General features: G+C 40.7%; 2 protein-coding genes across 12 annotated transcripts in view; one reads left to right on the top strand and one right to left on the bottom strand.

The window, feature by feature from the left end:
- Positions 1 to 834: 834 nt before the first annotated feature.
- On the bottom strand, positions 835 to 9,884 carry FAIM (Fas apoptotic inhibitory molecule). Of its 2 annotated transcripts, XM_039494501.1 has the most exons (6): positions 9,729 to 9,826; positions 7,410 to 7,468; positions 6,394 to 6,529; positions 5,262 to 5,490; positions 3,853 to 3,902; positions 835 to 2,199 (listed from the first exon to the last, which is right to left on the bottom strand). In XM_039494501.1, the coding sequence occupies exons 2-6, from the start codon at positions 7,451 to 7,453 to the stop codon at positions 2,050 to 2,052; spliced, it is 609 nt and encodes a 202-aa protein (XP_039350435.1). In that variant the 5' UTR covers positions 7,454 to 7,468; positions 9,729 to 9,826; the 3' UTR covers positions 835 to 2,049. The 2 variants fall into 2 exon arrangements, with proteins under 2 accessions (XP_039350435.1, XP_039350434.1); XM_039494500.1 differs by lacking the exon at positions 7,410 to 7,468 and having other exon boundaries at positions 9,729 to 9,884.
- CEP70 (centrosomal protein 70) overlaps positions 8,934 to 12,478 on the top strand; it is a 27,483-nt gene continuing 23,938 nt past the window's right edge. For 4 of the 10 annotated variants that reach the window (XR_005586169.1, XR_005586167.1, XR_005586168.1 and 1 more), the window contains exons 1-2: positions 9,959 to 10,109; positions 10,995 to 11,072. Coding sequence is in view for 6 of the 10 variants with exons in the window: in XM_039494499.1 (XP_039350433.1) it covers positions 11,064 to 11,072 (9 nt within the window). In the remaining 4 variants the exon portion in view is untranslated. The other 6 variants (XM_039494494.1, XM_039494496.1, XM_039494495.1 and 3 more) reach the window with 3 other exon arrangements.

Below are 12,478 nucleotides of genomic sequence, written 5' to 3'. Positions count from 1 at the left end.
TATCAATCTGTTGATGTGTTCTGATTTTTCTCCTCCTCTTAACAGGACATTAAGGCTCCTGACTTTGACAATAGTCAAACTTCAGTTAGCTATCATGATATATTCAGCATGGCCTTTTATGAAAGATTTTATGAAATAAAGCATGAGTTCTGAACCCGGGACTAGCAATCAGGGGGGCACATACAGGTTTCAGGGGGATTATGATCTTGCTTTATGGATAGCTGGGAGGGGCCTGTGGCCTGAAACTTTTTAATTGTACTTTGCAGTTATGGTCTGGGAAAGGCTATGAAATGATTTAAAAAAAAAATCAGCTTAGCCATATCCTCAGATACTTGCAAAATTGTTTCTTAGTAAAGGCTCAAACCCCTCCAGGTCATTTTAATGGAGCTAGAAGTACAAGCCCTGGGTGTAAGACCAGTTGCCGGAACGGGACTTGAACTGAGGGCTCAAAGGAAAAGACTTCTAGTTAAGTCAAATCTCAAGCACTGGTTTGCATTCATGTTTTTCTTTAAAACAAAGACTCTGTAGTCTGCAACATTTATAACATCCCCAGATTCTGCTGTTAGTTACATCTGGGCAACCCCTTAACTTCTATGCACTGATAAAAGTAAGAGTAGAACTTGGCCCAATCTCTATTGCCTGAGCAGTTATGACCACCAAGAACTACATACATCTTTACTACGAATTTTTAATTTAAAACTGGTTTATATACCTGCTGACCAAAAAAAAATCAACTTTTTAAAACAGCTTGTGATGCTGTAATAGTTCAGCAACAGTCAAAGGGATTATCGTCCAATATAAAGTCTGCTTTTGGACTGAAAAGAAACAAGTATCTACAGACAAAGGATTTTTATTTTTGTTACAGTTTAATACAACAAAACGGTATGGAACAAAAGGCATCCCAATCATAACTATAGCAATGCATTAGACACACTAGTCTGAAACCTAAAGCATGAAGATATCAATGCTTTATAAAGCTATTGTGTCTCACAAAAGGACTTCAGTACATACTATGTGAGTTAGCACATCTTTAACGTACTCTAGGTGCACTTTCAAATAATTTTTCTTTATATTTTGTTAAAATTAACAGTTTAATACCATCCTATAAGCTTGAAAACACAAACATTCCACTCCTAATTTAGCTTTTCCACTTGGCCAACAGATTCCCCCCCTTTCATTTCCATTGATTTTTCATGTATTCCCTTGTTCACCCAGCAATGTAGGTTTAAGTTTTGTTTAGCTAAATGCTGGATTGGTAGGAGCTTTCATATTACTGTCACTTTTCATCAAAATATTTCATTTAAAAAGTGTATTGGCACCACAGTGAATTTTTAAAAGTAAATAGTTACTTGGAATGCAGAAGCTATTTAATCATTACAACAGTTTTAATGTACAGATGTTAGACAAACTAGTGAGATTGTCTATTCCCTTTTTTTGTACATTTCTCTCCCCCCTTAGTCTTAATAAGAGTTGTATATATTAGTATAGTTGTAAATATGGAATATCTAAATTTTCAATATTTTGTTTTATTAATTTTAGCAATTACATAGCTATTTATTGTCTTAACTGCAACCATAGGAATTTTAAAGTGACATTAGCATGTTACAAGAAACATTTATCAATAAAAAAATAGCTCAGGGCTGGGTGTACTATTGTAAAAATTGTGCAGAGCAGCTGAATGCAGAACATGAGAAGAAAACCACATCAAGTTAAACTTCTCAAAATTCAATATTACACTGCTTATTTATTTTGCATTTTATTATTGTAACACAGATTTCCTTGTAAACAATTCCTACTTAAGTCCACCTTCCCCTCCTTATACTTAGTGTTATATATTTATATAGTTTACAAAAGAACTGGTAATATCTGAGGCTGTACATAATTGGATATTTTCATCTGGTCCCCAAAAAGATTATTATAATTTCATATACAGTAACCAGAAAATAAAAAGCACAAACTAAATGTACCTGGAAGTACATAGTAACATCATTAATTACCACAGTAATTGAAAATCCCTGATCTTTATTTCTATAACAGATTAACTCCAGGCTACTCCAAAACCTCTGGGATTTCTCTGTCATCTACAATAAGAGTATGAATGATTCCTTCCCTTCGCTTTCCACTACTGACCGCCTTAATGCAACAGTCATGATCACCAACACTGAAGTGAGTTTCTGTTCCATCTTCTACAAATTCACCCTATGGTGGGGAGACAAAATATCATGAAAAGGAACAATATGGTTGACTAACAAAATACTGCAGTGTTCTTAAGGCATCTATGATCTGATTTTCAGAGGTGCGGTGCACCTGCAGCTCCAGTAATTAGAAAAGACCTGATAGGTATTTGGTGGCTGAGAAATATGGGACAAGGTGGAAAATGTAAAGCTGAAAATTCCGTAATATGCCTTGTTTGGTCACCGCATTTGATTATGCAGCAGTTTTGATTTATATATGTTACAATCAGGCTGTTTCCTGGTCCAAAAAAGACAAAGACGTTTTATAAAATACTGGGTTTTGTGACATTTGAAAAATTTCAGCTAGCACTGTGACTGATAAAGTTAATTAAAACAGGCCAAACTTGGTTCTATTGTAATTCTACTTGAAGTCAATTGACTTGTACTGGTTTCCACCATAGCTGAATTTGGCCATAAATTAATTCAAAGGACTTGAATAAGATCTTTATCACAAGGCTTACAGGGTCTATACGGTTTAAATGGAACTTAAGCTGTTCAAAGTGCTTCGTGTGTGCCTGAATTAACAACTCTGGAGTATTTTTGTACTCCAGATGCTTAAAGAATTCCAGGTGTTACACCTCCTATTTTGGATTATGCCATCTTGGCCAAATTGAGTTTAAATCTATCTTCTGATACAATGAGAGACCAGAATGCTGTCCTAACATATAAGCACAGTTTGGCAGGCAATCATGTAGGCACACTACCTGCAGGAGTTAATAGGTTAAGAACCCATGTGCTAGGAATAGTGCATGGGTTCTCAATCTAGGGGTTGCAAACAGGTTTCATGGGGACTCAACCACTCTCCCCCCCCCCCTTCCTTTCTGGCTAGTTAGATGGGAGGGGAATCCCAAATGTTTTTTCTGTTATAATGGGGAATGACAGTATGGAAAAGATTGAGAATGCTTGGAGTAGTAAATCAGAATTTGTGCTCCAAGGGAGGCAGAAGGTTGTACTGTTAGCAGTTTGTGGAAGAAGAATGCTTGGGAACGTGGTGAAAAATAGTTTCAAAGTATAGCAAAATTAAGACCTCATTTCTCTACCCTTTCTAATTTAATACAGTAGGACTACTCATGGCAGTAACAGATGCAGGATCAAATGTCTGGTGAGGAAATAGGTTTTGCAGACCTCTGCATAGGGAAAGATGCAGAATATATATATTTTTTCCTTTTTACTCTAATTTTCAGTAAGAGTAAGATTACCAAAATGACAGACTGAGGATTTCTTCTTATTCACAGGAATAGATACAACATGGCAAACTTCCCTACACTGTTCTGTCAAGATGCCTAAACACTAAACTGGAGGGACCATTTAGAGGCATGAAAAAGTAATCTGATTTTTATGCCACTCTGAACATCAGGCCTTAAATGCTTAACATTCAGTTACTAGTGACCTGGGTAGATTTGAATTGGCTAGCTCCATAATCCATAGGCAATTCAGTTGGCTCCCTATTCCTCCTCCACAAAATACTTTACTTAAAAGGCCCACAGCTATTTCCCCACAGCATCTGAATTATTTCACTGAAACAATGTCAATATTAGTGTTCTAACTGTGGTATGTTTTATTTCAGTTGTTAAATCAGAAGTATCTTAAACAAAAGCCTTTGTAAATGATCACATACCGCTGTTTCCATTTTTTTACCATTGCACCAGACATCCATAGTGTCCTTCTCTATAAAAATGAGAAAACAGAACAAAAGTTGCATGCCTCTTTATAGACCAAAAAGATATAGAAATTCCAAATGTTTGCCATGAAATTTTAGCTATAACTCCATAAATGTGTTCCAGATAAATAGTAACATCCGGAATTACAAAGTTTGTCTTCATAAGGAGAGACTCTCTCATATGGTTACAACCAGCTTCTATTAGAGAGCCTCATTTTTGCCTCCAAAAAATGGTTTAATCAATGTCAAGATTTTCTGAAACCAAAAAATGTTGTTTCTGCAAAGTTTGAAAAAAATAAAAACAAATGATTTTTGAGTTACTGAATAGTAAATAAATTACCATGATTTAAAATTCTTTTACCTAACCTCTTTTTTTGGGGGAGGGGAGGGGTGTCCCTCTAACTCAACACAGCTTGTTAATTACCCTTCAAACTTTTCACATTCTTAAATCTTTTTGAAACCTCACGCACCTTCCTTATTAGAAGAAAATAGGCTGCCATTAAACACTTATTAATTTTTGTTTGTTGTAAAGCACTCTTTTGGTTACATTACCCAACATAACCTCCTGGAGTAAGTTCACTCTAAATTTCATATTTCTGAAACTGCCTTTGTCTGAGAGTGGTTAGTATCGTAGGACAAAATCCTGCTTGCCTATCTCATGCCACTTAAATTGATCAAAAGAGCAGGATTTGGCTCTTACTCATGGATCCCCCTCTCTTTTCATACTACTTAATCTTAGTACAGCTTTTGGTGCTATCAGTCATTCTATCCTTGAGCCTCTAGAAGAAAACATGTCTCCAGGCCTCTCCTCTCCTAGTCCTGACCCTGCATCATTAATCAATTGAGAGCTTTGCCACTGATTTCAATGAGTATAAGGATCAAGTCCCTAATGCGAGCCCTCTGCCTGGTACTAAAATGTGGGGGGAAGGGTTATTTATTTATGTAAATATCAAGCTAAAATGCAAATATAAATACACATCTTTGATCCAAAACATTTCCCGTGTTAATTAAAATAAATTAAAAGACACAATTCAACCATAGGAAGAGGTAATGCTTCTCAAAAAGGCCATTTTAGAAATAGGCTAGCTGTTTAAATGGTCACATTAAACAAGACAAACTTAGGGTAACATGGTTACTACCTTCAGTTAAGAGTTATTCCCCATTGGGAGTAGGCATCAAGATAAAGATCCAGATGCAAAAGTAGGTTCTAAATACTTCTGAAAATTTTCCCCAAGTGACTTGACAGAAGTCACACAGAAAGTTTGTGGTGAAGCAGGAACTTGAACCCAGAGTTCCTAAGTCCTAAAAAAGGCATATAAGATTATATAAAAAGCAGTGATGAGAACTGACTCAATATATTAACTCACCTAACACAACTCTACAATCCAGACCATCCAAGCTTAATACCCAAGTATTTGTTGTTTTTGACCGGTTCTCCATGTACTTCTTGAGGCTTTTCCCATTGATCTCCAAGGTATACTCATATGCAAAACCACTGACTGCATCGATGTTAATGGTAGCCTTTGTTTTGGCTGTTCCAACTGTAAATGTTTCTTTACCCACTAGTTTAAACATCCACTCTTTTCTTATTTCTTCCTGAAGAATAACATAATTAAAAAGAGGAAAATGGGTGTTAATAAAAAGTCAAATATTTTTGTCTCATTACGGAAAATATCAAGCCAAGCAGCAAATGGAGGAACTGGTGCAAACTATTGTCACAGTATCAGATCCAGGACCTGTAGTGAGATATGCATAGTCTCATTAATGTCAGTGGGGTTCTCTGTAAACACAAGGATGCATTTGTATGGATCTGAGCTGTAGCATGTGAGAGTGCATGGCAGGTATCAGACATCACCTGTTAGTATTTCTACAAACTCATACTGTAAGACGGGGGTGTCTATTTTTTGTCAAGGTCTAGACTCCAGAGAAAATAATAAAGAAAGATAAGTAAATAAAAAGATGTCAGGGTCTGTTCAAAAGCATCTGGCAGTTCGGATTTGGCCTGCAGTCTGCCTATTAATTACCACTGCTGCAAGACAAACAAGGAGAGAGACACAGACAGACAAAGGACAGCCTAGTGGATGGTGCCCTGCCCTTCTTATACTGTGAACAGATCAATAAGAAACCGGAGAAGCACTACCAGGGAATGGCATCAGATATTGGTAGAGTCTAATGTTAGTACTGAACACTAGATGCCAGAAGCCATACCAACGATTCTCACATGTAATGCAAGTAGAACTACTATTTCTCAATAAGGCAGCAAGCTATCAGCCATGCTGTGCCAAAGGGATAATATCTGGAAGATGAGGATTGCAAACCCAGGGTACAATATTGCAGCCTGAAATATATTCTTTCCTTTTAAGTATTACTCAGTTAGCTTTGTTACAAGGGTAAAAAGCCTGTGTTCTATTTACTATTGTGATTAACTAGTCATAGTGCTTTCCACACATAAAGATGCATTTACGTAAGTATTGAGTGTTTTGCACATGTTAATTTTACCTTTCCATCTACATATACAACACGTTTTCCTGATGTAGTTCCATGTTCAAATTCAATCTTGTGAACACCATCACTTAAAGCAACCTCCCATACAGCCACCAGATCTGTCATCTTCTCCAGGTAGCCGTAGCGAGACCTGAGGGAATAACAATTTTAAAGACTTATTCTTCTATTAATGTGCGGTATATTTTGTTCAAAGTTTTATTACTTCAGGTTATGTCAGTTTTAACTAATTAAAAATAATCCTGATCAAGAGCTGACTTAGCTGTAGGAAAGATTGGTTTAGCATTTATTTATTTACTTTCTCACCCACAATCAAATATAGCAAAAAAGTTTAAAATTGAAACAAATTAAGAAGCACACAATGAAATTATGTTGACCACAAAAATTAGAACAGAAATAGGCAAACATATAGCTTTACTTTGACAAATACTATATACATCCATGTAAGTGCTAAAACTAACTACAGAAGAATAGTAGTTACAAAACTACCTAATTCCTCGTGCTCATCAGTAAATTATCTTGTTTGTTGGCATCTTCTAACCTACAGTAAAAACTGACTGACCCATTACAAATCATTTTAGGTTTTTACATTTCAGAGAATTTATATAACCATTTGTGCTAATACTGTAAATCTTTTCTAGTCTATTAAACTCAACCGTAAGTTTGTTTAATAAATATAACACAAAAAGTGTAACTAAGTAAAAAAAAACCCTGCAATTAGGTCAGTGATTTTCAATCTGTGGTCTGCGGACCCCTAGAGGGCTGCAGACTATGTCTAAGATTTCCAAAGGGGTCCACGCCTCCCTTTGAAATTTAAGGGTCTGCAAATGAAAAAAGGTTGAAAACCACTGGGTTAGGTAATAACTGATATGTATGTGCATGCACGTATTATGATGCACTATTCGTTTAAAGAGAATAATCTGCACATTCATAGATCTGATCACAAACGACCATTAAATTTCAAATTGCAGACATCTTTCCAGACCAGTGTTTTGGGGTTTTGTTTTTTTTACCTTACTTCATCTTCATAAAGAGTAATCTCTTCACGGGATGCCATAGTAACCAGAACGGCCTTAAATCCAATTAGCAGCAAGGAAAAAGAAAAGCAGAATAGCAGCAAAGAAAATGTTGAGTACTGCAGTTCCATCTTAATTAAAAGTAATCCCTACTTAGATCTTTCCATTTAATGTCCAGGGATATTTTCACAAAAACATTGGGAGCTTTCACACACCCTAACATATGAAATGTAATGTAATACAGTTCTGGCTTTTGTTAGACACAACACTGGAATATAAATCAATACCTGAGCTGAATATTTCATTGTAAATATAAATTCAATTTATACACATTGGTTAAGGGTACATAGTGACTCATCCCTTATTTGATGGAAGACCGGTTAAGATCCCTTTCCTCTGGAAGAGTTTCATGCTAGATCAAAATTTTGTGTCTCAAGTATATCTCACTTTGAGATTTGGGAGCTGAATATGTAATTGTAGTGAAAATTCACAGGACATCCATACTGAAAAACAGAATTTACACAAATGCACAGAAATTTTAGAGAAGTCAGTCTCAAAGAAAAATGGGAAAAGGAACTTAGTCTTACTATCACAACAGAAACCTGGAAGGCTATGTGGCTTAATGTGAAAGATACTTCAAGTTTTTCATCCTTGTGATTTTTCCAGAATAAGATATTAAACAGGTACAACTGGACTCCAGAACATTTATTTAAGGCTAGATTGGCAACTCACAACTGTTGGAGATGCAATAGCCACATGCCAACCTTTCACACATCCTCTACACCTGTCAAAAATGCAGGTGTTCTGGAACACCATACACAGTGCTCTCTCTAAAACTGTCACTATTTTTCCTTTTCCAAGCTTGTGTGTTCTTGGGGTGCTGGATGAGTTGATTATACTAGAAATGGTAATCCATCAAGAAATGGATTGCAGGAACTATTTTAGTGGCCAAAAGAGTTATTCTGAGAAAACAGAAGTCTGCATTTAGGCAGACTGGCTTAGTGACCTCTTTATTAAGGCATTAATTGAAAAAATGACTAGTAGAAACACTTAGAAAAACTATAAAGATATTTGATCACACACAAAACTATTGCATACTTTTGCAATTTAGTATATATTAGTCCCCAGTACTCATAGGATATGTTGTCACTTATTTATCTGTTTAGTCACTTTAATAATGGATGCCCTGAATGACCTCTACAAGGTCAGGGAGGGAGAGGGGGGAGAGAGAGAGTGTGTTTTAATTCCATGCTTTCCAAATAATGAAGGTTTAATATTGTTATTTAAATCATGTTTCCATCTTGTACATATGTGTATATAAGTTCTGTTATGTTTATATTTTATACAAAGACTAGGTTAAAAAAAAGCATTCAGTATGCCTCTTCTGCTGCCCCTCCTTCTCTATGCCAGCTTCAGAAGTCCAGAAAACTGCTACCGATGGAGCAAGATTAATGCAAATGCTATTTATTTTATTTTGTTGGTTTAGGGAGAGAAAACAACACTGCTACCAAGCTTATTACAACACAGGATACTGACTTTAATGACAGTGAAATATCAGGAGATTAAGCAGAATCCTTCTTTTGGAGGGGGGCTGTAGGGAGAAGAGGCCCTGCCCAAATCAAGAACACCCCCCTCTCCCCTTCCGGGGTTGATGGCAACTAGTACTGCCCTACTCTTCTGGAACTGAAAGAAGCGATGGCCGTCGCCTTACCTCCTACCTGTAAATAAGGAGCACCTGGCCAGAGACCAGCGCTGCCGGTTACGGTATTTAACCTGACTACTCTTACTAGACACTGCGGGGCTTCTCGCAGGGATGTGAACAGTTTGACTTGACCAGCCAGCCGACACCCTACGTTGCTCAGACACACACGTTATGTTAATACTAACAGCGGCAAACTACCCGGGCGTGCTCCGCTGGCCTGTGTCTCCATGGGCGCCAACAAACAGGAGCCACTTTGAGAAGGGAAAGGGCCGCTCCTACGAGATCACATTAGGGTGGCGGGGCAGGGGCAGGGGCTCTCCCAGGCGGGGTAGCCCGGTGGCTCGGGACATCTACCGCGGAGCAGGGGCTCAGTCCCGCCCGGGCGCTGGGCCTGCCCAGCAGGACGGGGTCGGGCCCTGCCGCTGCAGGTGGCTGGGGGCCGGGGGGAGCGCAGCGGCCAGGCTTCCCCGAGCGGGAGGGCGCTGCGGGCCAGGCACCGCAGGGACTCGGAGGGGTTCCCGGGGGCCGCGGCGGGCTCTGAGGTGCTCTGAGGTTGCAGCACCCCAGAGGGCAGAAAGGACGAAGGGCGCCAGCCCGCCCGGGGCTTCTCGTACCTGGGCGGGTCTCGCTCCGCACCGCTCCCCGCAGCCGCCTCGCTCCCTCCGGCCCCCGCGGCCAAAATGGCGCTAGGGGGCAGGGAAGCGACGCGGAGCGCATCGATCAGAGCGACCGCCCGGCGCATCCAGCGGCAGCGCCGCTACCGCCGGGGTGTGCGCGCCCCGGGGCGGGGCGGGGCGGGGCGGCCGGGAGCGGGCGGCCCCACCCCGCGCCGGCGGCTCGCTGCCCTACGGGCGGTGGGGGGCGTTTCCCTCAGGCCGGCCCCCGCGCTCTGCTCCCGGGCAGGGGCCAATCGCCGCCCGCCTCCACCCTCCCTCTGCCCCGCCTCAGTAACGGCCGCGGAGCTTGCGGCGGGGCCGGCGGCGGAGCGAGCCCAGGTGGGGAGGGTCCGCGGCGAGGCGGGGCTGGCGGCCGGGAAGGGAGGGAGTGTGTCGGGGGAACTGTGACCGTACGGGGAGCTACTCTCCCGCGCCGGTACAGGTACCGCCCCAGCCCGCCCCGCTCTGCCTGCCCCGCGGGTGTATTTTCCATCCTCGCTAGGCCTTGTGCAGCGCCGCCCGGCCTGACCCCTCCCTAGCCCCACCGGCCCAGCCTCCTCCCGTGTTGCTTGCGGCGTTGGGCCCAGCACCTGAGTGAGACCGGCTGGGGGAGGCAATATCGTCTGTCCCTTTCACCCAGAGAAGTTGACCCAGCCAAGGCAGTACCTCCCCCGCCTTATCTCGCTAGTGTCGTCCCTTGTAGAGCGCCCGCAGCTGCCTGGCACTTGGTAGAAAGGGCTGGAGCGTGTGGGTGCTAGGCAGAGACCAAAGGAGAGCAGGTAGTACGTATGGCCAAGCTTGAGCATACAGCCTAGTAGTTTGACGGGTTTTGTTTGGTAAAGGAATAGGGATTTTTAGCCATCTGGCCTGGTAACACTGAGAGTAAAGAAGCAGGCATTGAACTAGCTGTCCTTGGCCAAAATACCCCATCCAGTGTTGTGTTGTATGCCAGCTGTCTGTCTTGATGCTCTAGAGGCTGCTGTTATATGCACATTGGTCTGTATACTGTCCTGAATTACATATAGTGGTATCTGTCTACAGTTAAAATGCTTTGGTATCTTTTGTGATGCAAAATCATGATGTCTGGGGCCAAACCTCTTCTGCATAATACCTATACATGCCATTGTTTGGCAATGAGAGGATTGTACAAAATATGTATTGCAGGGCACAACTCTGTGTTGTTTTCTGACTTTTGTTGTTTTCTCTCCTTTGGTACTTGAACAGCTTCAGATCACAGATCAGTCTGATATTTTAACAATCTGACAGTGAAAACCAACAACACAGAAGTACCTTATGACTGAGGTATCGTACTAATTAATCTGAACTGTATATTGCACCATATAACATATGTATTAAAAGCAGCAAAGAATCCTGTGGCACCTTATAGACTAACAGACGTTTTGCAGCATGAGTTTTCGTGGGTGAATACCCACTTCGTCGGATGCAAGTCATCCGACGAAGTGGGTATTCACCCGCGAAAGCTCATGCTGCAAAACATCTGTTAGTCTATAAGGTGCCACAGGATTCTTTGCTGCTTTTACAGAACCAGACTAACACTGCTACCCCTCTGATATATGTATTAAAGATTACCTGCTGGATGCTTCTTTATGTTAAAATTTCTGGAATTAGCAAATTGGCAGGCTATAATGGACAGTACTGTCAAAAATGGTAGGCCCATAATTGGACCTGCAGTACCATTATAATTTTCCCTAGCCTTTCACCCTAAACAAAAAGTTAAAGTACATTGCAAACATAGCACATGATAAACCAAAAAGACTAATAATTTTCCAGTATGGACTGCTGCATGTTCATACACATCCATGTGGTATGGTAATTCATTAAAATCTTCTGGGGGTATGTGTACACTGGGAAGTTGTCAACAGAACTTTTATCTTTCACAGGTTCTTAAAAAAGCCCCCCCACGAAAGACAAAAGTTTTCCCGATGCAAGTGGCAGTGTGATCGCAGCTTTGTCGACAGGAGCGCTTTCCTGCCAACAAAGCTAATGCCGTTTGTGGGGCTGGAAGTATTTTGTCGGCAAAAGTGCTGAAAAGGGCGTTTACAAACGCCTTGTTGCTAAAAGCTGCGTGGTGTAGACAAGCCCTGGGTGACTTGCAAGAGGGTTGAACGTTCACAATTGCCATTCACTTCAGTTCTGAAATCAGGCTCTGTCTGTATAAATACAGCCACTATGGTATTTTGTTGCAGTCTCTAGTTACCAAATGAAAATGTAGGCGATTATCACTATAGGAAGGAAGAGAGAAAGCAGTGAGTTTATAGAAATGCCCCTGGCCCACACTATTTGTAAGATTGCTTATAATTGCTGTTCTTACTTTGAAATTAAAAGAATTACACTAAAATCTGTTTTGAATGAATGATTCTGGTAAAGATTTTCAAGAATAGAGTCCAGATCTTCAAAGGCATTTAAGCTCCTAACTTCCATTGAAATCAATATCTAAATACCTTTGAGGATCTGAACTTCCACTGAAATCAATGGAAGTTAGGAGCCTAAATATCTTTGAGGATCTGGGCGTAGGTGCCTAAAGTTAGACTCCTAAAGCCATATTGATTTACCTAAATAAGTGGCCTAATTTTCAGAAGTGCTGAGCATCAGCATCCCCCACTGATTTCAGATTTTTAAGTTCTTGGCCTCTCATTAACAGTTATCTGTAAATTGAATTAAGAAAAATATGCCAGCTTCAAAATTAT

This window comes from Mauremys reevesii, linkage group 11, assembly GCF_016161935.1.
Source record: "Mauremys reevesii isolate NIE-2019 linkage group 11, ASM1616193v1, whole genome shotgun sequence".
NCBI lineage: Eukaryota > Metazoa > Chordata > Testudines > Geoemydidae > Mauremys > Mauremys reevesii.
Note: the sequence above shows the minus strand (reverse complement) of the source record. Positions and strands in the feature narration are given on the sequence as shown.